Source organism: Penicillium solitum (assembly GCF_028829755.1).
Source record: "Penicillium solitum strain IBT 25940 chromosome Unknown utg000004l_segment0_segment0, whole genome shotgun sequence".
Classification (NCBI taxonomy): Eukaryota; Fungi; Ascomycota; class Eurotiomycetes; order Eurotiales; family Aspergillaceae; genus Penicillium; species Penicillium solitum.
In genome coordinates, this window is record NW_027072124.1 from 1,526,770 (window position 1) to 1,550,193 (window position 23,424).

At 49.0% G+C, this 23,424-nt stretch overlaps 8 protein-coding genes across 8 annotated transcripts; 5 read left to right on the top strand and 3 right to left on the bottom strand.

Annotated features, from left to right (window-relative positions):
• Positions 1-1,443: 1,443 nt before the first annotated feature.
• On the top strand, positions 1,444-3,621 carry N7455_006597 (TBP family protein). The gene is made up of 5 exons (XM_040958397.2): positions 1,444-1,970; positions 2,175-2,494; positions 2,556-2,643; positions 2,725-3,139; positions 3,196-3,621. The coding sequence occupies exons 2-5, from the start codon at positions 2,217-2,219 to the stop codon at positions 3,210-3,212; spliced, it is 798 nt and encodes a 265-aa protein (XP_040811163.1). The 5' UTR covers positions 1,444-1,970; positions 2,175-2,216; the 3' UTR covers positions 3,213-3,621.
• Positions 3,622-3,810: 189 nt separating this feature from the next.
• On the bottom strand, positions 3,811-5,291 carry N7455_006598 (NAD(P)/FAD-dependent oxidoreductase; the record flags this gene model as incomplete). The annotated part of the gene is made up of 3 exons (XM_040958317.2): positions 3,811-4,102; positions 4,171-5,152; positions 5,243-5,291. The coding sequence occupies 3 exons, from the start codon at positions 5,289-5,291 to the stop codon at positions 3,811-3,813; spliced, it is 1,323 nt and encodes a 440-aa protein (XP_040811162.2).
• Positions 5,292-5,661: 370 nt separating this feature from the next.
• On the top strand, positions 5,662-6,798 carry N7455_006599 (class I SAM-dependent methyltransferase; the record flags this gene model as incomplete). Its single annotated transcript, XM_040958352.2, has 2 exons — positions 5,662-5,762; positions 5,814-6,798. The coding sequence occupies 2 exons, from the start codon at positions 5,662-5,664 to the stop codon at positions 6,796-6,798; spliced, it is 1,086 nt and encodes a 361-aa protein (XP_040811274.2).
• A 179-nt stretch (positions 6,799-6,977) lies between these two features.
• On the bottom strand, positions 6,978-8,624 carry N7455_006600 (uncharacterized protein; the record flags this gene model as incomplete). Its single annotated transcript, XM_040958337.2, has 3 exons — positions 6,978-8,000; positions 8,050-8,358; positions 8,409-8,624. 3 exons carry the CDS (start codon positions 8,622-8,624, stop codon positions 6,978-6,980), a joined length of 1,548 nt encoding a protein of 515 aa, XP_040811228.2.
• A 312-nt stretch (positions 8,625-8,936) lies between these two features.
• N7455_006601 (adenosine deaminase family protein) lies at positions 8,937-10,034 on the top strand (the record flags this gene model as incomplete). Its single annotated transcript, XM_040958378.2, has 1 exon — positions 8,937-10,034. One exon carries the CDS (start codon positions 8,937-8,939, stop codon positions 10,032-10,034), a length of 1,098 nt encoding a protein of 365 aa, XP_040811221.2.
• A 4,087-nt stretch (positions 10,035-14,121) lies between these two features.
• N7455_006602 (uncharacterized protein) lies at positions 14,122-15,622 on the top strand (the record flags this gene model as incomplete). The annotated part of the gene is made up of 2 exons (XM_040958396.1): positions 14,122-14,510; positions 14,566-15,622. 2 exons carry the CDS (start codon positions 14,122-14,124, stop codon positions 15,620-15,622), a joined length of 1,446 nt encoding a protein of 481 aa, XP_040811268.1.
• Positions 15,623-16,308: 686 nt separating this feature from the next.
• Positions 16,309-19,107, top strand: N7455_006603 (Zn(II)2Cys6 transcription factor; the record flags this gene model as incomplete). The annotated part of the gene is made up of 4 exons (XM_040958354.2): positions 16,309-16,694; positions 16,780-16,891; positions 16,962-17,692; positions 17,748-19,107. 4 exons carry the CDS (start codon positions 16,309-16,311, stop codon positions 19,105-19,107), a joined length of 2,589 nt encoding a protein of 862 aa, XP_040811220.2.
• A 762-nt stretch (positions 19,108-19,869) lies between these two features.
• On the bottom strand, positions 19,870-23,250 carry N7455_006604 (uncharacterized protein; the record flags this gene model as incomplete). The annotated part of the gene is made up of 1 exon (XM_040958309.2): positions 19,870-23,250. One exon carries the CDS (start codon positions 23,248-23,250, stop codon positions 19,870-19,872), a length of 3,381 nt encoding a protein of 1,126 aa, XP_040811225.2.
• Positions 23,251-23,424: the final 174 nt, after the last annotated feature.

A 23,424-nucleotide genomic window follows, 5' to 3' on the forward strand; every position in this document is an offset into this window, starting at 1 on the left:
AAAACCGCCTACCCTCGGCTCAGCTCGGTCAACCAATAGGAAACTCGGCGATTATCCAATTTGGAGGCCTGAGGCAGCCACGGATGGATGGGTCACCCGAAGCGGAAATCGCCTCCAGCCGTCGGGGTCCTCTCCCCCGTAGGTTGACTGAACTTTTAGCGCCTGTGCGTATCTTCTTAGTTGTATTAATCAAGATCTATATGAAGTACTGCCTTGATTCTTGTCACATCTAAGCGCCACATGTTTAATACGATATAGATACTCGGTACTAATCACATGCATCACATGCTTAGCTTCACTTGTGATAATGAAATATTCCAGCGTCGACATCAGCTCTAGACCTACATAGGTATGGAGTACTCCGTATTGATCTTGCATATCTATATGCCAGAAAACAACCTTAAATGGTTGAGTCATACTAACTGTTTCAAGGGTGTCAAACACCGATCTGGCCAGATCAAAATGCACTTTGCCGTATTCCGTATTATTATTACAGTACATTTCCAGGAATGTGACGCCTGTGCTGTTTCGGGTATGGTATTCAGCATACTATACCATACCAGCATACCGGAATCCTCTAGAAAATGCAAAAAAAATACCATGATGTGACCTGAAGGGAATGGTTATCGTGAATAACAAAGTCTCAAACAGCATAGACGGTAGATCTAAATAATAGATCCAAATAATAAGAAAGTGACCGATCATCGCAAGATTGCATGCCATGAGATTCATCCAGCCTTGGCGGACAGTGGATCAACGCTGGACGCCACCGCCTGTTAGGGCAGAATCAAAACGGCCACCTGTCCTAATCAAAATCTCTGGGGAGAGTCGCTGGTTTGAAATGCAGAGAACAAATATAGTCGGATCAAATATAAGTTGTGAGCATTATATCTCCCTATCATCAGTTAGTCCACCACCAAAATCTGGGATATTATAGTGATTATAGTGATTCCCCGATGTGGTGAGGTCAGAGAGGTAGGGGAAGAAACAAGGCAAAAAAATCAGAATTTTTGTTCAGTTGCCATCTGTTAAAGCGGCAAGAGGATAGCGCGTCGTACATGGAGTGACCGAGGGCAGTCGATGACGATGATTGGATTGGCATGGGACGGATGGACTATCAGCTGCAGGAGGAGCGCGGACTGGCAAACCCAGCGCCTGTAACCATGGCCCGCGGAGGATAAAGCAAGGGTGTTTGAACCAGTCAGGGGTCAAGATAGAGAGATTAGCGGAGTACGTCGGGCGAATGAAAGTCACTAGAGAAGTTGTGTGGCTGTGATTGGTTCGCGATGTGGTTTCCCAGAGCCGCTAGCGGGCAATGGAGCCAAGGTTGAAGGGAGAAAGGTCTTGCTGCTTTTAGCGCCACCGGCAGCCCAGCCTCCCCTGACCGGGCTGTGACTCAGCACTATATAAAGGCCCAACCTCCCCCCAATTTACCTTGGGAATTTTGTCTCGGTCTTGGCGGATCTTATTTCGGAAATTCTTCTTCCCTCCGCTCCTCTCAAAAAGCCTCTTGATTATCAAATCTTGATATCTGCCGGCTTTCTCTTACTAATCAGATCTATCTCAATCAGATCTTTGATTTATCTCTGGAAAGACCCTTGATTCTATTTCTTTTAGGGAAAAAAAAGGTTTTTTAGTCCACGGACCTAATCACCAAAGAAGTCGAGCCTCAGGTTTCGCTTCACCACTCTCTCTTTTTTCAGATCGCGCAGATAGACAATCCCATTTTCCAAAAAACAGCGCAAAAGAAACATTTCGAAAGAAACCCCAAAAAAATTTGCCGTCCTTTCGTCCATAATATCGCCGTCGCGCTTATCTTGAAAAAACACTTCAGTGTGATTTTTTCTTGATTCGTTCACCAGTCGACTTCGTTGGTTTCGTTGCCTACACTATCTCGTGATTGCTTGTCATTCCGAGAGGTTACGTGCGAATACCTCGTAGGGGGATACATTGAGTTGTCCATCTCCCAGGTAAGACCTTCCTTCCTCTTCTGTCGTTACCACGGTTCCACCTTGCCTCTCTTATTCGTTCCTTCCATTTTGGGGTTCCCTCTCTTGGGGTCTTTCCTTCTGGATGCCTTTCCCTCCCCTCACCGCCTCTCCCTCTTTTTGACGCGTCTTTCTCTTCCCATCTCGCGACTTTTCGCGATTCACGCTGACATCTCTTTTTGATAGTTCCATCTTTATTTCTTGTCGCAACTCGAGTATTCCATCAAGATGGATTCTCTCACAACCCACCCTTCCAATGCGCAGCAGGCTCGTGCCTTCACTGCTACCTCGTCGCTGTCTTTCCCTGGTGGCGCTGGGGATCTGACCCCTCCCAACTCTGAGAAGGAGGCCATGGCACAGGGTGCACAGGGCGGAAACGGTATGAATGGCCAGCAGGCCGGAGGAAATGCCATGCATGGCACCGGGGTGACTCCCGCTTCTCCTGCAACCCCCGCCGCGACCCCTGGCGCGACCACCGGAAGCAGCGGCATTGTCCCTACCTTGCAGTGAGTATACTCTGGATGTTTTTCTGGGTGACCAGAATGGCTGAACTAGTTATTCCAAAAGGAACATCGTTGCTACTGTCAACCTTGACTGTCGTCTTGATCTCAAGACCATCGCGCTGCACGCACGCAACGCCGAGTACAACCCAAAGGTATTTATTAATCACTCCTCACATTCCTCTGAGAGGGCGCACATCAGGGTACAATGTGGCTGAACTTCGTTCTCTCCTTAGCGTTTTGCTGCCGTGATCATGCGTATCCGTGAACCCAAAACTACCGCTCTCATCTTCGCCTCTGGCAAGATGGTCGTTACTGGTGCCAAGTCCGAGGATGATTCGAAGCTGGCTTCGCGCAAGTATGCGCGTATTATCCAGAAGCTTGGTTTCAACGCCAAGTTTACCGATTTCAAAATCCAGAATATTGTCGGCTCTTGCGACATCAAGTTCCCCATCCGTCTGGAGGGGTTGGCCTCTCGTCACCACAATTTCAGTTCCTACGAGCCTGAATTGTTCCCTGGTTTGATTTACCGCATGATGAAGCCCAAGATTGTTCTCTTGATCTTCGTCAGTGGCAAGATTGTGCTGACTGGTGCTAAAGTCCGTGAGGAGATCTACCAGGCTTTCGAGCTGATCTACCCTGTGCTTTCTGGTACGCTGTCTTGCTGGATTCATTGTCATCGTACCTTTGCTAACTGACGTTCACAGATTTCCGCAAGGTTTAAGAAAGCTCCAAGGAGATCACTATGCATTTCAAACCTGTATTAACATTGCTTTTTCCCTTTATGAGGACAGCCCGCTTTGGTCTGCACCTCCCTTTTTCCTTCGGTTCTTTACGACTCTTTTCATGCAAGCATAGTTGGGCGTTTTTAGCGATTCGGATGATCCCCGGTTTTCCTCACACTTTCGCGTTCTTCCACACAATTAGATTGCTGCACACCGCAGTGAGGCGGTTGTGCGCCGGTCGGTGACTGCCTCGATTTAATCATTTATCGTTCTATGGTTTCATCTGTGGAGGATTGCTTCTATTCCCACGGGCCAAAAAAAAAAATTAATGGTAACCTAAGGCAGTTTGTTAGATTCAGTTCCGTCCTTGCTTTCCCCATCTGGGGGTTGATGGACCGGCTTTTCGCCATGATACTACCTTTTGAGTAGTCAAATGAAAATGTCTCGAAACAAGTTTCCCCTATATGTTCGAGTAGATCACTGTAGTTCGTAGCACTTTGGCCTGAAGCTTTGCTCGCGCCTCGGTCTGTAGTATAATCTAAATGCCTTTGTACATCCAACCTTCATGTTATATACACCACACCAAGGGATACGTCCCTAAAGCACACTACTCCGCGAAGCCTTCTTTGTCTTCGCCAACTCGTCTTTCAAAATCGCCCGCCTCTCCCCAGACCGACTACCATCGCCATCAAAGTCCTCTTCATCCGACACAGCAGCCTCAGGCCATGTCCACATCTTCCTCAACTCGGAGTCAAGTGTGCCTTCCAGCGCATCGACAATCTTTTCTCCAATAACAGGGAAGAACTTGAACCCATGGCCACTGCCACCTGTAGCAAGGAAAAGACCTTCGTGTTCAGGGTGATAAGAAACAATGAAGTCACCCGTGGGCCTATCAAACCAATTAGCACCAGCCACAACCATCCAACTCGCAGCTGGCAACCCAAGGACCAAACTTACGTATCAGTATACCAGCAAACCCTCGTATCAACAAACTCCCTCTCCGCAAACCGCGGCAAAAGCTGCCTCAACGCAACCCGGAACGCATCCTGTCCTTCAAGCGGTACAGGAACTCCCTGCTCAGGCAGACTAACCACCATCGAGCCCGAAGCCCCAGCACCAGGAACCGGCACCTCAACCGGATTGCGATATCCATACGCATGCCGCGCAATCTTAAGCAGATTATCCCGGGGAGGGATAATAAAGATGCCCGTTGCGAAGTTCAAGATCGTAGGCAAGTTTTCCAGCTCTCGCTGTTCCTCATCAGAGATCCGCATATAAGCAATCGCCTGTCCGGTCGCAACAGCCCGACCACGCAAGTCCACAAGTTTCGACGTCCACGCGCCAGTCGCTAACACAACGAGATCCGCCTCGAGAATCGAACCATCCGTAAAAACGACACCGGTAGCTTTAGGCTTCGCGCCGCTCGTGTCGTAAAGCACACGCTCGACATCACCAGTACGGAAGCTAACCTTGCCCTCAGCGTCGAGGAGGGTCTTAGCGTATTGCACACTGGCCGCAGCATCGGACCATCCAGAGCCCCAATTCACGTAGCCGCCGGCGACATCGAGAGTCGAGCCGTAGGCCGGGACGACGCTGAGGACGTCCGCTTGGGTCGGCAGGAAGGTGACGTTGTCGCCCTCGATCTGGCGCACGTTCGCGTAGCTCTTGCGTGCGTACTCCTTGGCACTGGCGCTGTCTTCTGGGTACACGAGTAGCAGACCGTTCTGCGTGTAGCGGCCATCACGGCCCCAGTCTGTGCTCCGCCATCGGTCGATGGCTGCTGCGGCGAGCTTGGAGTATGCTGCGTTGGCATAGTCGGCTCGCACGATCCGTGAGGTGTCGACGGATGAGCCGTGCGGGTTTGGGATTGTTGGTGAGGATTCTACTACTGTTACTTTTGATTCTGGGTGTCGCTTTGACAGGGAGAGGGCGGTGGATACTGGGGAAATGTCAGTACATAAGGGGAAATGTAAGGTGTAGAGTGACAATGTAGATCAGTGGTAGGGCTTTTAGGATTGTTGGCACTCACATCCAAACACACCCCCTCCTACAATCAGAATCTTGGGCGGCAATGCCATTTGTAAAAATATGTGTGTGGGTGAATACCCTCGAATTGGAGATCTGGGGGGATTACTCCAATTGATAACAGTCGAGCCGATAACGGCATCGGCCGTCGGCTTCTGTTCCCGACTTTTCTTCATCGTTGGGGTCGATATCGTTACTCCGATCTATACCGAATGAGAAGTGCAACTGATCTAACTGATCTCGGGACTTCATCTAATTAAGTCGGTTTTCCTTTCTTGGAGTCTCCATCTCCTTTTGGTACCGTGGGGACTGACAACCCTGTCGCGTAAGCACTCAATCTTCGCTCGCGTCAAACCGTATATGCACAACAAGCCCTGCACAAAAGCCCCTTGGCAGTCCATCCTGCTAGTTCAGAACACCATAATGAACGTAAATCAATTACGCAGAGTGCCATTAGTTGCGAAGTGGCCCGTCACACCCTGCCGCAACGCATCATGCAAAGCCCCTCGACCCCCAAAGCCGAGGTATGTAACCAAAACCCTTCAATCTCAGACCCAAACTAATATGCCCCCCAGTCCCAAAATCTCCAAGCCAGTGGCCATAAAACGGCGACAAGTAACTCCGCCTCGCCAACCCTACCAAGAGCGCCCAAGCCCACAGGGCACTCAAGGCGAAGGCCTCAACGCTGAAACCATAGCGAAACCAGGCCATGGCATCCCACCCAGAGCCCTAACCTTCCTGGGAATCACAGCACTCACCATCAGCACGTACTGTGGCTACTTGTACGCGTCTTACACGCGCGAAGTAAGCAAAGCCCAAACTCTGGACGTGCCACGCGATGTCTCAGACCGCTACAACACGACAGCGGCAACCTTCGACGCAGACGTCGAGCTCTCCGAAAAGGCAATGGGTCTCGGCAAGAAGCGACGAGATCTAGTCCTGCAAGCGCGCGGGAACGTGCTCGAAGTCAGCTGCGGCACGGGGCGTAATCTGCCGTTCTACGAGCTCGGCGAGCGCCGCGGGTTAGATGCCGATGGCCATGCTACGGTTTTGGGGTGTCGATCGGTTACGTTTGTTGATCTTAGTCCTCAGATGGTGGCTATTACGAAGGAGAAGTTTGAGAAATTGTATCCTACGTTCCCGGCGACATTCCAGGCTTGTGATGCGGGTAAGGTCGAGCCGTCGTCTGATCTTGCGCGTTCTGGGGTGAAGACGATGGAGGGGCCGGTTTACTTTGATACTGTTGTGCAGACTATGGGTCTTTGCTCGATGCCGGATCCGGTTGCTACGCTGAGACATCTGGGGTCTGTTACTGAGCCTGGGAGTGGGCGGATCTTGTTGCTTGACCATGGGCGTTCTTATTATGATTGGGTTAATCGGATTTTGGATAATCTTGCTCCGGCTCATGCGGATCGGCATGGTTGCTGGTGGAACCGCGATATTGGGGATATTGTGCGTGAGAGCGGGTTGGAGATTGTGGAGGAGAAGCGTTGGCATCTGGGGACTACGTCGCGTTATGTGTTGAAACCAAAGCAGAGCACTGAGAAATCTCAGTCTTGATCTCGTGGCTTTGGCTGGAGCCTCTTTTGGATGTAACATACTTTGGAGATATGTATTATTATTTGGCGTGGTAGCAATAGGATCGAGGGATATAATATACTCATTACGTTCCACTATATATCGAAACATGATGGATCCACTGGTCTATATTTCCACATATATACTACCGTCATGCCTTTCTAGTAACGATATCTGAAGCCTGGAGTCTTCCAGTCCGTGACATCCTCATAGTCATCCGATACCAACTGCACTCGGTTGACCATATCCGCCACATTCGTTGAATCGGGATCATCATCCAACCCCTTCCCACCAACAGCGCCGGAATTTCCAGCACTACCCTCAAAGCCCTCTAGACGCGTACGGCGAGCATTAGTCCACTGCAAGTAGAAACGCAGAACCAACGCTAAGAGGACAGCGAGGGCATAGCAAATCATGATCGTTCGGAAAGCAGTGTTGTAAGTCGGCGCCTCCTCACTGAGGAAGAACTGAGGCCCAGAGATGTTTCCAGCACAGTAAGCCAGGAAGAGCATTGCAGTGACAGTCATTTTCTTAGTGACGCCACGGTAATTGGCCTGCACCAGGGACATAGCAAGCGGCATTGCTGCAGGTCCAGTCGACAAGAGGAAATATCCAAAGAATTGCACCCCGAGGACGATATGCGCACGGGAGTAGATGATCGCACTGCCAATGACGCAAGGGAGCACAACGGCCACGATAAGCAAGCAGTTCAGTTGGCGGAAACGACCAGCCAGCCAGCCCGTTCCGGTGATTGTAGCCACGGTGATAAGTGAGTAAGGGATGGTGAGCAGCGTCGATTGCAGGTTCGTGAACCCAAAGGAGACAATTACCAGATTAGCAAAGTTCTGTGTTCCTCCGTTGGGGATCTGGGTGCAAAGCTCCAGTCCGAATATAAGCCACGTCTTCGGATCCATCAGGCATTCAACGACCTGGTCCCATCTCCATGCAGTCTCCTCCGTTGCGCCTGTGCCTGCAACGACTGCTCTGTTGCTTGCGAACTGGCGTTCCTCTTCTGTTAGGAATTTGGCCTTGGAGATTGAATCTGGGAGTAGAGTCCAGATAGCGAATCCCCAAAGGAATGTTGCACAGCCGAGGACAATGAACATCCACCTCCATGGTCCAACGTTATCTTTGACGTGACCCAGCCCATAAGCGAGGAGACTGGAAACAATACCACCGACACTCTGTGTAAAGATGAGCTTCTATCCAAAATATTGATAGGGAAGAACATACGTTTCCAGCAAACCACAGGCCTGTCCTTGTAGGAATCTCGTCACGCGTGTACCACGTCGAAGTGATAAACATAAACGCCGGCGTGATTGTTGCTTCAGCGACTCCAAGCAAGAAGCGAACTGTAATGAGGCCGCCGAAGTTGGTGCAGGCTGCAGTGAGAGCCACTACAGCACCCCAGAATAGAGTGTTGGCCGTCAAGTATTTGGCGGCGGGTAGACGAGCAATGAGCAAAGTTGTTGGATATACCCATCCCAGGTAGCCAAAGTAGAAGATCGATGATACCCAGCTGTACTGCTGGCCAACCAAACCCTAGAAATGATCTTAGTTATGGTTCTTGCTTTCTCCCGACATGTTCTTACGGTATCGTGCCTCATCCCGAAGACCGACGCGCTCGACAAGATGGTTTTATCCATGAAATTGAGCATATATGTTGCGAAGAGCAGTGGTATGAGTCGTCTGTCAATCTTCCTCAATACTCGTTTCGCCATAGCATGATCCGTCCCCTGCTCTGCCGCGGGAGTGGTTGTGTCCATGGCCATTGCTCGTGAAAAGAAAGAAATTGCTGAGGATCTCATTCCAGACAATCTGAACTCTTCTTATTCACAGAGTCATATGCCTGTTATCTTTCCCCGCATCTCTCTTATTGGTGCAATCCCTGGACGTTATCGCCGATTCAGGAATTCTTTACGCCGATTGGATGGGAATGAAGCCAAGTCCTTTAGGGCTGGAGCTAGTGACCCGGTCGTATTCAGTATGGAGTAGTGTCTCGGTGCCTTCTTCTACTCCGGACCCCAATTCTGAATCCGATATTTTAAAGCAAGTTCTACCTATTGAAACTAAGCTTGCATTTTATTTGGAATAAACTGGTGCAATCGCGGGCAGTAATCATGAACGGCCTCACAATCACCCCGTTCATAACCAATATCCCCAAGGTCGAACTCCACGTTCACATCGAAGGCACCCTAACACCCTCTCTCCGCTGGGAACTGGCCCACCGGAACAAAATTTCCCTCCCATACGCCACTTTCTCAGAACTGCAAGCCTCCTATGCAGTAACCCTCAATCACCGACCTGAGCTAAATGGCCGCCAACCAGGTATTCCATCCTTCCTGGAAGCCTATTTTGCCGGGTGCGAAGTTCTCCGCACAGAAACCGACTTCTATGATTTAGCCATGGCCTACCTGCGCCGGTGCGCCGCCATGAATGTGCGCTACACTGAACCCTTCTTCGACATTCAGGCGCACACACGCCGCGGAATCCCCGCGGCAGCCGTTATGGACGGGTATCTGCGCGCGCAACACGATGCCGCTGCACAGCTGGGTGTGCATTCGCGCTGGATCTTGTGTTTCTTGCGTGACGAGCCTGTCGAGCAGGGTCTGGATGCTTACCGTGAGGCGAGACCGTGGGCTGCTGGAACTGTTGAGGGCGGGAAGGGCCTATTCCATGCTGTTGGGTTGGCGAGTAATGCGTACGAGAGGCCGCCGATGCTTTTTGAGGAGGGGTTTGCGTTGGCGCGTGCAGATGGCTTGCATGTTACTATGCACTGTGATTTTGGACAGAAGGATACGCGTGAGCATGTTACTGAGGCTATTTTTAAGGTTTGTGGGGGCAGAGGAGCGGAGAGGATTGATCATGGGTTGGATGCGGAGGATTCTGAGGAGTTGTGGCGTGGGTTAGTTGATAGGGGGATTGGGTTGACTTTGTGTCCGCATGCTTATCATCGGAGGACGGCGACTGAGGTTTTGTTTCCGAAGATTCGGAGGTTGGTGGAGAGGGGGGTAAAGATTTGTATTAATAGTGATGATCCGACTTTGATGCATGATGTTTGGATTGATGGGAACTTGCAGAAGGTCTATACTTATTGCGGGTTTAGTCGGGGGGAGATGGTGCAGCTTGCAAGGAATGCGGTGGATATGTGTTGGGCTGAGGAAGATATCAAAAGGGCTATCTACCAGGAACTAGATGGTGTTGTTATTAGTGAATAAAGACTTGTCTGGGGTTATTTGGAAGCTCTTCTATCCACACAGATATTATGAACAGTCTACTAGTTCTTGAGTTCTGAGTGGCACATTTCCGATGATAACTTCGATGCCATACCCTACGTTTAGCTCTGCAAGATTCTTCGACAAACACATTTGTCTGTGCCCATGGTAGGGGAGCATTACTTTCGAGATTTCCACCGGACTCTCCCTATAATATGCTGGCTTTATGTCTTCTCGCTTGGAATCCGTCTGCCAATGGTAGCATTCAACAAAACCCAGCTTTATTGAAGAATATATATGTCACTGTTCAGATCTTATTTGCGAGGGCTCATGCCCCTCTTTGTGCATCGACCTCTTTGATCCAAGCGAGTCTTGTCATTGCGGTGTTTGAATATGCCTCTGGTCAGCCTAGTGCTGCACATATCACGCTGGGAACATGCACACGAACGATGTCGTCAATTGGCTTAAACACTCACAAGATAAAAGACTTAAACACATCTCCACGAGATCAAAGGACGAGGCTCAGGGCCCGTGAGGACATCAATTTGTGGTGACGCGCCGCAACATTTGAAAGGTAATATCTCACGATTAATGATAGTCAGTCGTCCGAGTAAACTAACTCAAACCCGAACAGAATCATCCTATGCGATATTCCCGACTGCACGCAAGCACCCATCTTGTAGTTCCCGGATCACAAGACACCACTTCCTCCCGATCTTCGGCCCGCGCAGGACCATTCTGAATCCATATATTTCCCTTGTCATCCAACTCATCTGTTACCAGAGATGGCGCAAAAGCTCATGATTCGCACTGGTCCAACAATTTCTTCAGTGAATGCTGTAATCTAGATGCCGTGATCTATACGTACCATTTTATCATTTTGATTTTCATCTCTATAGGCAGCCTGGAAGACCTGTCTTTTGGCATCTACATTGTATCCAAAAAAAAACCTGGCTTTCACCATTCTCAGCCAACTTATGTAGAGGATAGTGAAGAGTTTCGAGGATTTAAAGTGGCTGGGGTTATTTTGAAATTTGCCCTCAAGGCGATTCTATATATATTCAATACACGAAGCGCAGTTTGAGTTGGTATTCAGTGAGCCTAGGCCTGGGCACGTCCTGAGTGCTGACTTGAACATACCCTAGGCAAAGTATCTAACCACCCTGTGCTGTGAAATACCTAGCGAGCAGGATACCCCTCATCAAGCGGTAGTACCCCGACCGGGAAAGTCGCGATGGCCTAGAATCCGGTACATAGAGCGACACAAAGCATATATATGTTCACTAATAACCACTCGGCAGCTTTTCCACAGGTGGTATTGGCTGACGATAGTGTCAATTCTGGCCCGCATTAAAAACGGGTTTTGCTACCAATCTCCATGATCGATTTACATGCAAGGTGCAGATCTTTTGCAGGGGATCATTCCGTGTCTTGGATGCATCTGTTCTTTGTTTGATGCAATGGTCCCCAGGGATTGGTTCTGATGTGGCGGGGAAGTCGGAACCAAGGATAATGGCTTTAGGTAAGGTTTGGATGTTGATGCATCGGTTATCGAGGCGGACTTTCATTGGTAGATCTACACAGACTTGGATGTGTTCCGTTTGGATTGGAGATACCATATCGGGTATCTATTTATGTTAATCAGCGTAACTATATAGAAATAGCAATCTACTCATACAATATATATAATTTGTAGACATACTACATATAGTAATTTAAATATATGGAGTACGCTAGAACACGAAAGTGGACATTATGTAATACTATACAAAGTCCTCCGTACCTAGGTAGTACCTGCGGTTGTGGAGGCGCGGAGAATTCCTGTGCACCTGCATACTGTATGTAGGTACAGTCTGTACGATATTCTCAATATTCTTAAGAATAATTCAAATTGGATGCGATCAGATAAACTCGAGTTAAAAGCAATTGTTTCCCTTCGGCCGGTGTAACAATGGGCACTATTCCCATGGTTGAAGGGTCCCGATCCCCTGAGCCGAAGTGGTCGATGTCATGAAAACGGAGATCAGCAAAGCATAAATGCAACACAGTATTATAGTAGTACTATTTTATAATATACTCCGTACAGATCGTAGGGGTTCATTCAAGGAATGATGTTTCCCTCAATACAGAGTACTGAGACCTGCATCACATCTGGGCAGCAATGCTCGTACCTGGTACTATGTAAATCCCTTGCTGGATGCCTGTCCCGAAGGAGAGATATGGGCAATGATGTACAATATACGAGTACGGAGTTTGATAAACAATGATATCCAACTAATCATCATCATATCACTAAAAGTCAAAGGGTGGATAAGGGATCCGGATGGGCTGGGAGGAGACGAATGTCATCATACGCACGTAGCCGACGAATATACATACGGAGTACGGAGTACAAAGGTTTATATTAATGTTTCCCCGATGGCATCACCACTTTTTTTTGAGAGGAAACCGAAGTCAATTTAGCTTTTAGATATTTAAAATGTTTAAAAAAGAGGATAGATCTAAAGTCATATTATACATCAAAGCTGAAAGTGAGATTTGGATATAGAAAGAAAAACAAGGTGTCTCAGCTTGCTGCATCATCAGTGGCAAACGTTCCTTTTCTCCCCGAGACGCTAATGCGAGCATCCCTTACTAGCGTCATGTACAATACGATACACCGACTCTGATTGATCGGTATCCCGTCGATTGGGTCCCTGAGATCCACAAAAGAGTGGGGTCCAGTGGACTTTAAGTGGTCACTTCATATCTTTTTTTTCTTTTTTTGTTTCTAAACGGTTGCGCTAGGGAGCTGCTTTGGGTCTCGGTGTTTCCGACCGGAGGGCTCGGGTTAAGCCTTGTTATTTTTCTTTTTTTTGTTGGTCAACACTAGTGGGCTGTTTTATAATACTGAATTGGATGTCGTGTGTGTAGATGCTTAGTTAGTTTACTTGCATATTTAGTTTGTCAGATACAAAGTAACCCTTGGAAAATTAATATATTTTGATCTATCAACAGCGGTGTGTGTTTCGGGTCCCCTAGCAACCAACAGGTGACAGATCGAATACATCATCTTTGTTTTGTACTGTACAAAGTACATATCCCATGCAGAAGGAAGGCTCCGACCTCGACAAACCATTATGCCGACATCCACCGTGCAACTACCAATCACTGGATCGCTAGGTCATATTATTATTCAAAGAATCGGGATGTGATTAGCGGAATCCGATGTATGCGGGAGGAAGTAACCACTGGAGTTGTTTGGATGAATGGAGACGCCAAGGTTAATGGAGCACCAAAATTGGACCTAGTCGGGTCATAGAACACATGGTCAACTCCACTCAACTCTTCCGGTATGCACTAAAACCGAAGGTAGAATGGTAGAACTATGGATTATCATACTAAGGCCTGAAGAGGAATGGGTTGATCTCCACCGCCTGGGAAATGTTCACTTTTTGCCTGTGCGTGTCGGATTGTCGCATGCTGGGATTCCTGTGGTTTTAACATGGCGGTGAGAAGGAGCCTATAGTATAACGAAGCTAATGTGAGATTATCTACCAAGTACGGGGAGTACAGAGTACTTGGGTACTTCTAATAGGAAAGTACAGATAGTGCATTGTCCATGTACCTACGGAGTACCGGTACATTCTTAAAGAGTAATATAGGAAAAGGAAAAATAAAAACAAGCCCCAGTTCAACCAATCATCGCCACACTAATTCGGGAGGCTGCCAAATTTAAATAAATACCATACCGTAAATTACCATTACCATTATTTTTTTTTTTAATTTTCAATTTTTATTTTCCACTTTTTTTTTTTTCTCTCCCGCAGATTCCTCAGGCCCCCGTTGATAATTTGCCATCCAAACAGCTGGTCCTGTCGCATCTTGATGATCCCCCCCCCCGTTTATCCTTCTCTCATCCCCCTTTCTACTAACATCCCCCATAACTTAGAATCCTTTTCTTCTTTATATTATTATTTTTACTTATTATTCTGTTTATTATTATATCCCTTTGCTTTCTTTCTATTATATCCTCATCTTTGTGTTTTACTCTTTGATTCGTGATTCTTTGTTCTTGATTCTTGTCTTCGCTCCGGTTACTTCCCTCACAATGCCGTACAACACTCGTCGCAAGTCACTATCCCTTCCATCCTTGGGCATTCAGCTCCCAAATTCCACTCGTCGTTCTCCCTCTATCTCAAAAGTGCATACCGATGAGCAACCCACAAAAAAAGTCAAGAGATCGCATGGTTCAACTTCATTATCACCCGAACCATCCGACCCAAAAATGATTGCGCGCGCTGGCCGACATGGACTATTTGAGATTACACCGCCTCCCTCGCCGATGGATGGAGTGCTCGCGCCCAAGATCGACACAGAAGGAATTAACGACGATATTGTGGTTGCTGTAATCAACCAACTCGAGAAGACGGGGAATCGCCCTCATCTCGTGAAAGAACTGGCCGCAGTCCTGGTCACACTAAATGTCAATGTCGCAAAGTACGTATCCCATCCGGGCTTTTGAAACAAAATCACTAACATGCCCTGTCTATAGTTCCGCCAATCCCGCCGCGCTGCTTTCATCGCGGTTAGCTGCCTATATGAAGCGTCCTTGGACGGCTCTCGCGCCTTGTCCTATGGCCAAGGAGCTTATTTTAATTCACCCGCGCAAAGTGTACTACTATCTTACTACGTTTCCCCACCAACCTATTCCTGAGACCGACGATCTGGTATCTGCCGTGGGTAGCAAGCACATCACACCCAGTGTTTCCAGTCTCGAGGATGAGGAAGACGCGATGGTGCGGGAACGTAGCCCCAGTCCCGAAGTGGACTTGTCTTCTCCCGACTTCGAGGAGCATGGTGATTTGAATACCTCTGCTAGCCATGGTTCTTCCGATCACTTCCCCAACGCTAGTAATTTGACGCGTCTCATGAACTCGCACCGTGCGGCTTCTCCGCCCCTGGAGGGTGATGAGAAGGAATTCACACAAACTGCTAGCGCTGTGCGTGAGCGTGCTTCCGAAGAAAAAGCCGAGTCGAGCCGTAGCCAGTCCATCCTTTCCGAGAGCCTGAGTGCCTCGGAGGACCGCGATATGAGCATCTCCGAATCGCCTGTGAATGGTGGTTCGATGTCTCCCTCTATGCACGGTGACGGCATGTCCGAAGAAGAGTATAGTGACTACTTCTCGCACATGCCTGTCGACCACATGGCTCAGGACCTGGATGAGGCTGCCGCGACTGCCCTGTTTGGCACCTCTCCCTCCCCCTCTCTCACCTCCATCGCATCGTCTGTCTCGTCTGGCACGAGCGCTTTGACAGATCTCGGTCTGGACGGTGAGGAGCTTGCCGGCGCTCCCGTTGCCCCCCAGATCAGCCTTCCCGAAGATCCCGATGCCGCTCCTGTTTCGACCCTCAAGCGCTCGCTTGACATGTTGAACAGCGGCCTTCCGGATGTTGATCTGAAGATGTCGGACCTGACGGAGTCGCACGAGAGGCTCACCCTTACCCCTCGGGCCATGAAATCGGAGCACGTCTTTGAATCCTGGAGAGAGTTACAAAACCCGGAGATGGTGGAAGTTGATGAGCTCGACGAGATGTTTGGCGAATTCTAGTCCATTTCTCTTGGTTTATGTTTCCTCTCTTCTCCCTCTCTCCACTCTTGGCTGGGCTGTGACCCGCCATTGTTCTCTTTACCTCCTTTTTTCTTACCTCGCTTGTACATGTCCATTGTCTTTCTCGGCGCACCCTCTTACTTTTTTTTTGCTAATGCCTATTTTCTCTTGTACATATACATATGTTTTGGTTTTACTTACCCTGGATGGGTAGATTGGGAGGATATTCACGGCTGGAGGAATGGCTTTACCCAAAAGTGTCAAAAATAACTAGCGTTTCTTCCCATAAATTCATCTTTCCATCATTTTCATATAAAAAAAGAAAACGGTTCCTGACTAATCAGTGCCCAATTAGGAAAGCGGGCAGCCTATCCCCGAGATTTGGTCCATTTCCAAGGACCAAGGTTACGTATATTCCGCCACTGAGCGACTTCATTCTCCGATTTCTACAGTATTTTCACGTCCGAGGTACAAATTTGTACTGCTGTCAATGGGTCTGAAATATTCCTTGTAAATATATTTTATTTGTCAGACTCGCATATGCAAATTCAGCCCTATCATCCGTCGCAACTTTCTACAACCGCAACTTTGTACCACCTAGCGCTGCCGAACCGCAGAAGCGCCGAAGCGCAATTTCAAGAGACTCACCCCCCAACTCCCGTTACGTACACAGGGCTTCTGCGACCATGACGGTCGAACAAGCGCATTCGCAGACGGACTATAACGGTATCGTTCCTCAAAGCGAAACGTCCACCCAACAGCCGACACTAGACATCGCCCCCGCTAGATTCCGCCCTCTTTCCGTCACAGACACAATGCCAACGATAGGCGCCAGAAATTCCAACAGAACCCCGATTCGGTCCAATAAAACACTTACTGCACATACTAAAGTTGCCATTCCTCGTCAACGGGTCGCAACTGCTCCGCACTATAATAGACGAGTGCCTCGCGCTTGCGCATCCTGCAGGCAGCGCAAGACGAAATGCAGTGGGGACACCCCGGTTTGTCGTCAATGTCGTGAGCTGAGGGCTACGTGTAACTATCCAGAGGGTTGGAGGGAGAGAACGAAAAAGTACGTCGATCCATGGCTATACATGCGCATTTCTTTTTGGAATATTCAATCGCAAGCAAGCATGCTGACTGTTCGCGCATTACAGACAGGTTGAAAATTTATCCGAGAAAGCGCAAGAATATGAGAATTTGCTGAAGGAGTTGGGGGGCATGGTTGAGTTCAGTGCCGCGGAGCGGATCAGGAGCTTGCTGGAAAAGGTTTGTTCTTTTGTTCTTTTGTTCTTCTTGTCGGGATACCGGAGTGTCGCTAACACATCCAACCACACAGCATGGTCCGGAAGTGGATTATACGTCGCATAATTCCCAGTCTCAATCAGGAACTCCTCAGGATGACGTTCCAGAAAACGATGAACCATCCTCGCCTTCCTCTATTGGCTCTCTTGAGGCGATTGACCGAGTAGAAGAGGACATCAATCGATCAGAACATGCCAGAGCAACTGGTTATATGGGGAAAAACTCGGAAATTACCTGGATGCAACGGCTACAGAGAGAGGCAGACCAACGTTCTAAAGGTCTTCCGGGGAGTCTGGAGCTAGGCCAGGATCTAAAGACCGATAATGCATTATCTTTGCATGCGGTCAATTATCATCTTGATGACTTGGATATTTCCGTGCCTGGACCGGTACAACTGTATGCCATGCCTCCTCGGGAGGTGGCGGATCATATGTTCGAGGTTTATCTGACTACCGTGCATCCATTCTACCCCATCATCAACAAACCTCTTTTCTCGGCACAGTACCGGATATTTTTTGACAGCGCTGCTAGACCTGGTGACAAGTGGCTTGCTATATTGAATATGATATTCGCAATCGGAGCTAAACATGGCCATCTCATCGACGCAACATGGGGTGGGGACGAGAAAGACCACTTGGTATATCTGACCAGGGCTAGAATTCTGAGTATGAACGGCGATGTCCTGTTCAGCCATCCAGATCTCCAGCAAGTTCAGGTGGAGGGCTTGATTGCCTTCTATCTTCTCGCTTCTGATCAAATTAACAGGTGAGCTTCAGAACCCCCTTTCATTTGAATTGAACGGGTAATAACACTTAGACAGGGCGTGGAGAATCTCGGCGTTGGCAGTGAGGTCTGCAATCACACTTGGAATCAACATGAAAAGCAGTAGTCCAACCACACCTGATCTTTCGAAAGAAGCTCGTTACCGAGTCTGGTGGTGTCTTTATACATTTGAGCACATGCTCGGGATAATGACTGGTCGGGCAACTTGTATCCAGGAAAAAGTGTGCACCTCGCCTTTCCCGATTCCATTTGAAGAAGAACAACTACAAGAGCCCGATGCCCTCAAAGTACTCACAGACACTACACTACGAGACGAACGAATCAACAACGTCATGGCAAGTGCGAGTATCAGACAAATGCCGCTCCACCCGGTAAATGGTAAGGATGCTGGTAACCACACTCGAGCACGAGACAATAAATGGATCAAAAACCTTCCTGTCAACTACGGGCTCTGTTATCTTTACTATTGCGATCTGTCAGTCGTCGTGCAAGAAATTGTCAATAAAGTCTATTCAGTGGACTGCGTGATGGTGCCGTGGGCACAAATCGAGGCCCGGATTGGTGAACTCAAGTCCCGAACTGAGATATGGCAATCCAACCTTCCAACCGGGCTTGACTTCACACGCAAAGAGGATAACGGACCGGATATCCTTCGCTGCAAACTGACCTTAGCGCTGCATTACTACAGTGCGCGGATCACACTCGGCCGTCCCTGTCTCTGCCGGCGTGACGCGCGCCAGGGCCCGAAGCCTTCTTTCAGTCACGAGATGGCAGTGCTAACTTTGGAATCCGCACGACTCATGCTGGGTCTGATCCCGGATGAACCGGATGCTCTCCAGCTGTACCAGATTGCTCCATGGTGGTGCATCCTCCACTATCTCATGCAAGCGGCGACGGTTCTCCTCCTCGAGCTGTCCTTCGGCACTGTCCACATGCCAGAAGAAGAAAAGAACTTCATCAGCCTGTCTAAGAAAGCAATCCGCTGGCTCTTCGCAATGTCCGAGCAGAGCATTGCCTCGCGACGCGCCTGGCAGCTCTGTGACCTCAGTCTCCGCAAATTGGCTCAGGGTATGAAGTACGATGTCAGTGACATGCCTTCGTACCCATATACCCCAGAGCCTGCATCCACTATCAGCTCGGAACCGCCATCCGACCATCCTAAATCTCATGTCGCTGGCGACTACTGGGGCTCGCAGCTAGAAGATCCCCCGGCGTCTGTTCCAGAGGCACCGGCCGGTGAAAGCCAGCACACCTACCCGGGCGTCTCGACTGCGGATCTGATGGAATCGTTGACGGCCGAGGCACAGGACTCGTTCTTCCCTTATGATCCCATCAGCGGGGAGTTTATGCGCTCTTTCTTTCCCCGTTCCAATGAGAATGAGAACTGGGAATCTTGAATGCACTTATCGCCCATCCTCACGAATGACTTCATATAAAACCACAAAATACCATGCAAGAACACGACAAAGCATGCGGGTTTTGTATTACCATTTTATCCTTTTCGGCTGGCTTTCCCATCTATTACCCTTTAGCCCAATTATCATATCCGGTCTGCTTTGCAAGATCTCATCGCTAGCAGTATACCTAGGAACCCCCTTTTTATTCTATTCATGTCCACATCCCTATCGTTTTCATTCCTTCTTCTCTTTTCTACCCATATTTAACTACTTGAACTTCTTCACTTGATGAATATGTGATGTGCTACCCATTTTCTTTTTCTCTCTCTCCATTCTACGAACCCCCTTCCCTTTCATATACCATCAATATCTCTTTGCATTACAAATATGTTTATAATGGTGCCTCGAAAGCGATATCCAGATGATATTTGCATTGAAAGCACTTCGAGGATCCAGGCTGTGCCTAGGTCCAGAGCTGGACTCACAACAGGTATTCTGAGCGTTTGGGGTTGGTCTCTAGTTGGTGTTGCGGTGTTTATCGGCGTTGAACCATATACCTTGATACCAAATCTATTCACATCTTATTCTCAACATCTTCTTCCCTTTTAGTATAATCAGCACATTATAGAAGGAATATCCAATCCGAAGAACCGTCTTTGAGAAAAAAATAAATAGTATATACATTCGAGAATAGTTTTTTACTTTGAAAATAAAAATACATACAAGACAGGATCCACGAGAAAAGAAGTCTCATCCCACATCCTAGATCTTGTGATTATCATAAGGCCACTTCGGCTCTGGCTCCGGTGCCGGCTCCGGCTTCGGCAAAGACTCCGCCAATTCCTTCGGCCAGTGAGATCTCATGAAAGGATCGGATCTGTTGTACTTGATCCGCATCCTAACAGGTCTGCGTGTGGGCGAAGAAAAGACCTTTCTGAGCTGCATGCGGCGCATGTGGCCAGGGATCTCGATGTCGACCTGGTCTTCCGGAAGACCGAATTTGAGGAAGGTCTCGAGACAGAAGTCTAGAATAGACTCGAGCTCTGTTTGTGGCATCTTGCCAAACTTTAATTGGTAGGGGTATTCCCTGCGGGAGATTGAGGGTGTATATGGAATGCTGGGGTCGTAGACGAAGGAGGAGGAAGAAGAAGAAGAAGAAGAAGAAGAAGAAAAAGAAGAAGAAGAGGTGTTGCGAGGGTCGGTGGGTTTTGTTCGGGGTATACGGGGACTGCGGGGTTGTTCGTCCGTTGCTTCGTTCACGCATGCTGCATATTCTCGGACGGCACTTCGTGCGAGGATGCGGACGGTGTTGAGGTCTGCTATCGTGGCTTTGCTTCGGACATGGTTGACGTAATCTGCGTCCCATCCTGGGGAACCGTGTGAATTGGCCCGTTCGTCGCTGAAAAGCAGCCGGGCAACACCGCCTGGAGATTGGAGCTGGCGCTTGGGAGATACCCAGTCCACACAGACTTTATCCCAGAGCTGCTTGCCGACGATAGCGCCCTGCGTTTCCACAACGGCAGCGAAGATCTCATGGAAGGTGGTTGGCGGGATCAAAGTGGCCTTGTGATGTCCGGTGATTTCCTTGGGTGGCTCCACTTGTTTGAGGATGTCCGGTAGAGGACCTGGGATGAGGGAGAGCACACGGTGCATACGAGAAAGTGTTCGAAGCTGGAAGTTCCTGACCTTCTCACGAGTGTAATTAGCATGCCACTCGCCGCGGAAAAGGCGGAGCAAGATGTCCGTGGCCTGATTCAAGTCCTCTGTATCTGCCTCAGTCAAGGTGCCGGCAGATGCCTTATATTTAACGGTGGCATCGAGCCGAATTACCGCGCTTGCAAGTACACCGATATTGATGTAACCCCAAGATTTGGCTCGGTGCTCGGTCAGGAAGTTGAGCATCAGCACCACGCGCTTCCAATCTTTTCGTGCGATACTGAAGTTGATCAACGATTTAATGGTGTTCACAGAAAGAGGAATCGCGAGCGACCCAATGACACGCTCGCCGAGCTCGACATTAGCGGTGGCAGCCGCAAATCGAAGAATAGATGGCGCTAGGGCCTGGTTTCTATATGCGCTTTGAGGGATGGCAGGGCCATCGATGTCATTGTCCAGGAGTAGTTGTTGGCCAAAATCAAACGCGTGGGTTGTAGTCGCCACGTCAAGGAGATTGGCAAAAGTGGCGCAAGACAACTGCGGGATAGACGACTGAGAGATATCTTGAGGTTCGAAAGATTTGAAATCAAACAAAAAAGAAGCTTCTTCATCGCTAGCTTGGCTCATCCGCCCAAAAAAGGTTTGGATGTGCTGTGCCTTGCTTGCATCGGCAATATTTTGGAGCCAAGCATACTCGTGGAAAAGGCGTCCGCTTTGCTTGTCCCGAGCATAATAATTGAGATTGAATTCGATCAAGCCAGTCATGGCGGCCGATTCATCATAGAATTGCGCCCGCGTTTTTCCATCCAAAACTTGTGCTAGACTCAACTCATTCCCTTCCCAAGGAGGAACAACATTGTTCTGAGACCTTAGAAGATGCTCGAAGGAAACAGGATCATCTGATGGTTTTAAACAGCCCGAGGCCAATATCCGTACAATGTGCCAATTGGTGAACCTGTTTGTCGGCCGAAGCTCCTCACGGCTGGGTACGGGAGGGTCAATAAGTTTGGTCAGAGGGGCTGATAAATTGGCGAGATCCTCAGGAAGATATCCACGATCTCCCATTCCAACATAGGCTTTGTTCGCCAAGCCACTCCGCAACGATGCAACCACCTCAGAGCTGATAGTTCGGAATCCAAGTCCATTGAATGGTGCTTTGTCTTGACCCTTGAGTGTTGGAGGTTTCTCGTTTTTCCCTGGCCGACGCCATGATTGCTCAATACTAACATTAGTTTGTTGTACTGCATCAAGGTCATTTATTAGAGGCGCCCAACTCTCAGCCTTCCACTCGCTAAGCCGGGCCATTTGATGTACCAGTAGTGCGCCCGTTCTGCAAAACCCATGCTCCACGCAACACCATAGAATGAGCTCAAGCCATATTTCGGGGCCCAGCTCTCGGATTCCTGGCGTGTAAGGAATGAAAGGTGACGGCTCTCCTGCATCAGCGGCCGCAGCGGCCACTGCTATTTCATGTTCATGCCAAGCCGCGTCGGACAGAACGCTCATTATGGAACTGGACAACAAATGGAGTGCTGGCGGGCGAAACACAATCTGGCTGGCATCTGGTTTCGGATATTGATAAACTCTGTCAGAGATCATGCCAGCATGGTGTAAACGGGCAAGAGTTCGGAATACACAAGACATGGCATGCTTCGAATCATCTGACCGACTGCGTGCAGCATACAATACCAGAGAGCCGAGGTTTGCGAGTACTTCAGCCAAAATTCTCTCTCCAAAGAATCTCGGTGCAGGTTCCACCGTCAGAGTATCAAGAGAGATGTTATCTGATGAAAGAGGTTCTAGACGAGACCATTTCCAAGGGGATGTTGATTTTGTGCCTCCCGTGAGCTTGCTGAGGGAGACCTCTTCGGTGATGGGAGACACCAAGTCAGATGTTGACTCATCTCTGCGGCGCACACGAAATGGTCTGTTCCAATCAAGACCAGGCGAAGGGTGTGTAGGAGGCATATGAGGAGCTAGCAACTCATAGGTGTCTATCATGCCGTTCAAAAGAGCCTGCACATTAGACCACTCATGGTGCGCAAATCCGAGATGCGCAAGGAGGTGAAACTCAAAATGAATCCTTCCATCCCATAGGCACCCCAGTAGAGCATGGGTTCGATCAAGCTCACGTTCAGATTCGCGGAGTGGTGGAAGCCGCCTGGGCTGGCCTGCAGGTTGGGCGACGTCTGCTGGTTTGGCAATTTTTGGTGGAATACAATCCCTCAGCACCGGCATCCATTCCTCAATATGTCTCTTCTGGTCATGTCTGAGGCGAGGGTGTTTGATTAAATTGTATCGGCGTAGAAAAAGAACTTCATCTGGGAAATTAATCTCTCTTTGGTCATTGCGCGTCTTCCGGGTAAATTGAGTCCAAGTTGGCCGGGAAAAAGGAGATACAGATCGATATGGGACGAAAGGAAGGCGTGAAGCAGCTGGCCTGCGACCGAATGGCAGGATGCGGCCGGGGCGCAAGCACCTGCTCATGGTACCGCAACGAGGTTCGAAGGCGGGTGTATAGGTTTCGCGATCTCGGTGGGTACGGGATTGGCGTGATACATGTCGATTTCACAGGTACATCGCGGGGTATTCAGGAGATTCAATTGAACCCCGTACCAACAGGGGCAAATGAATAAAGATGAGGAAGATGAGGTGAATGTT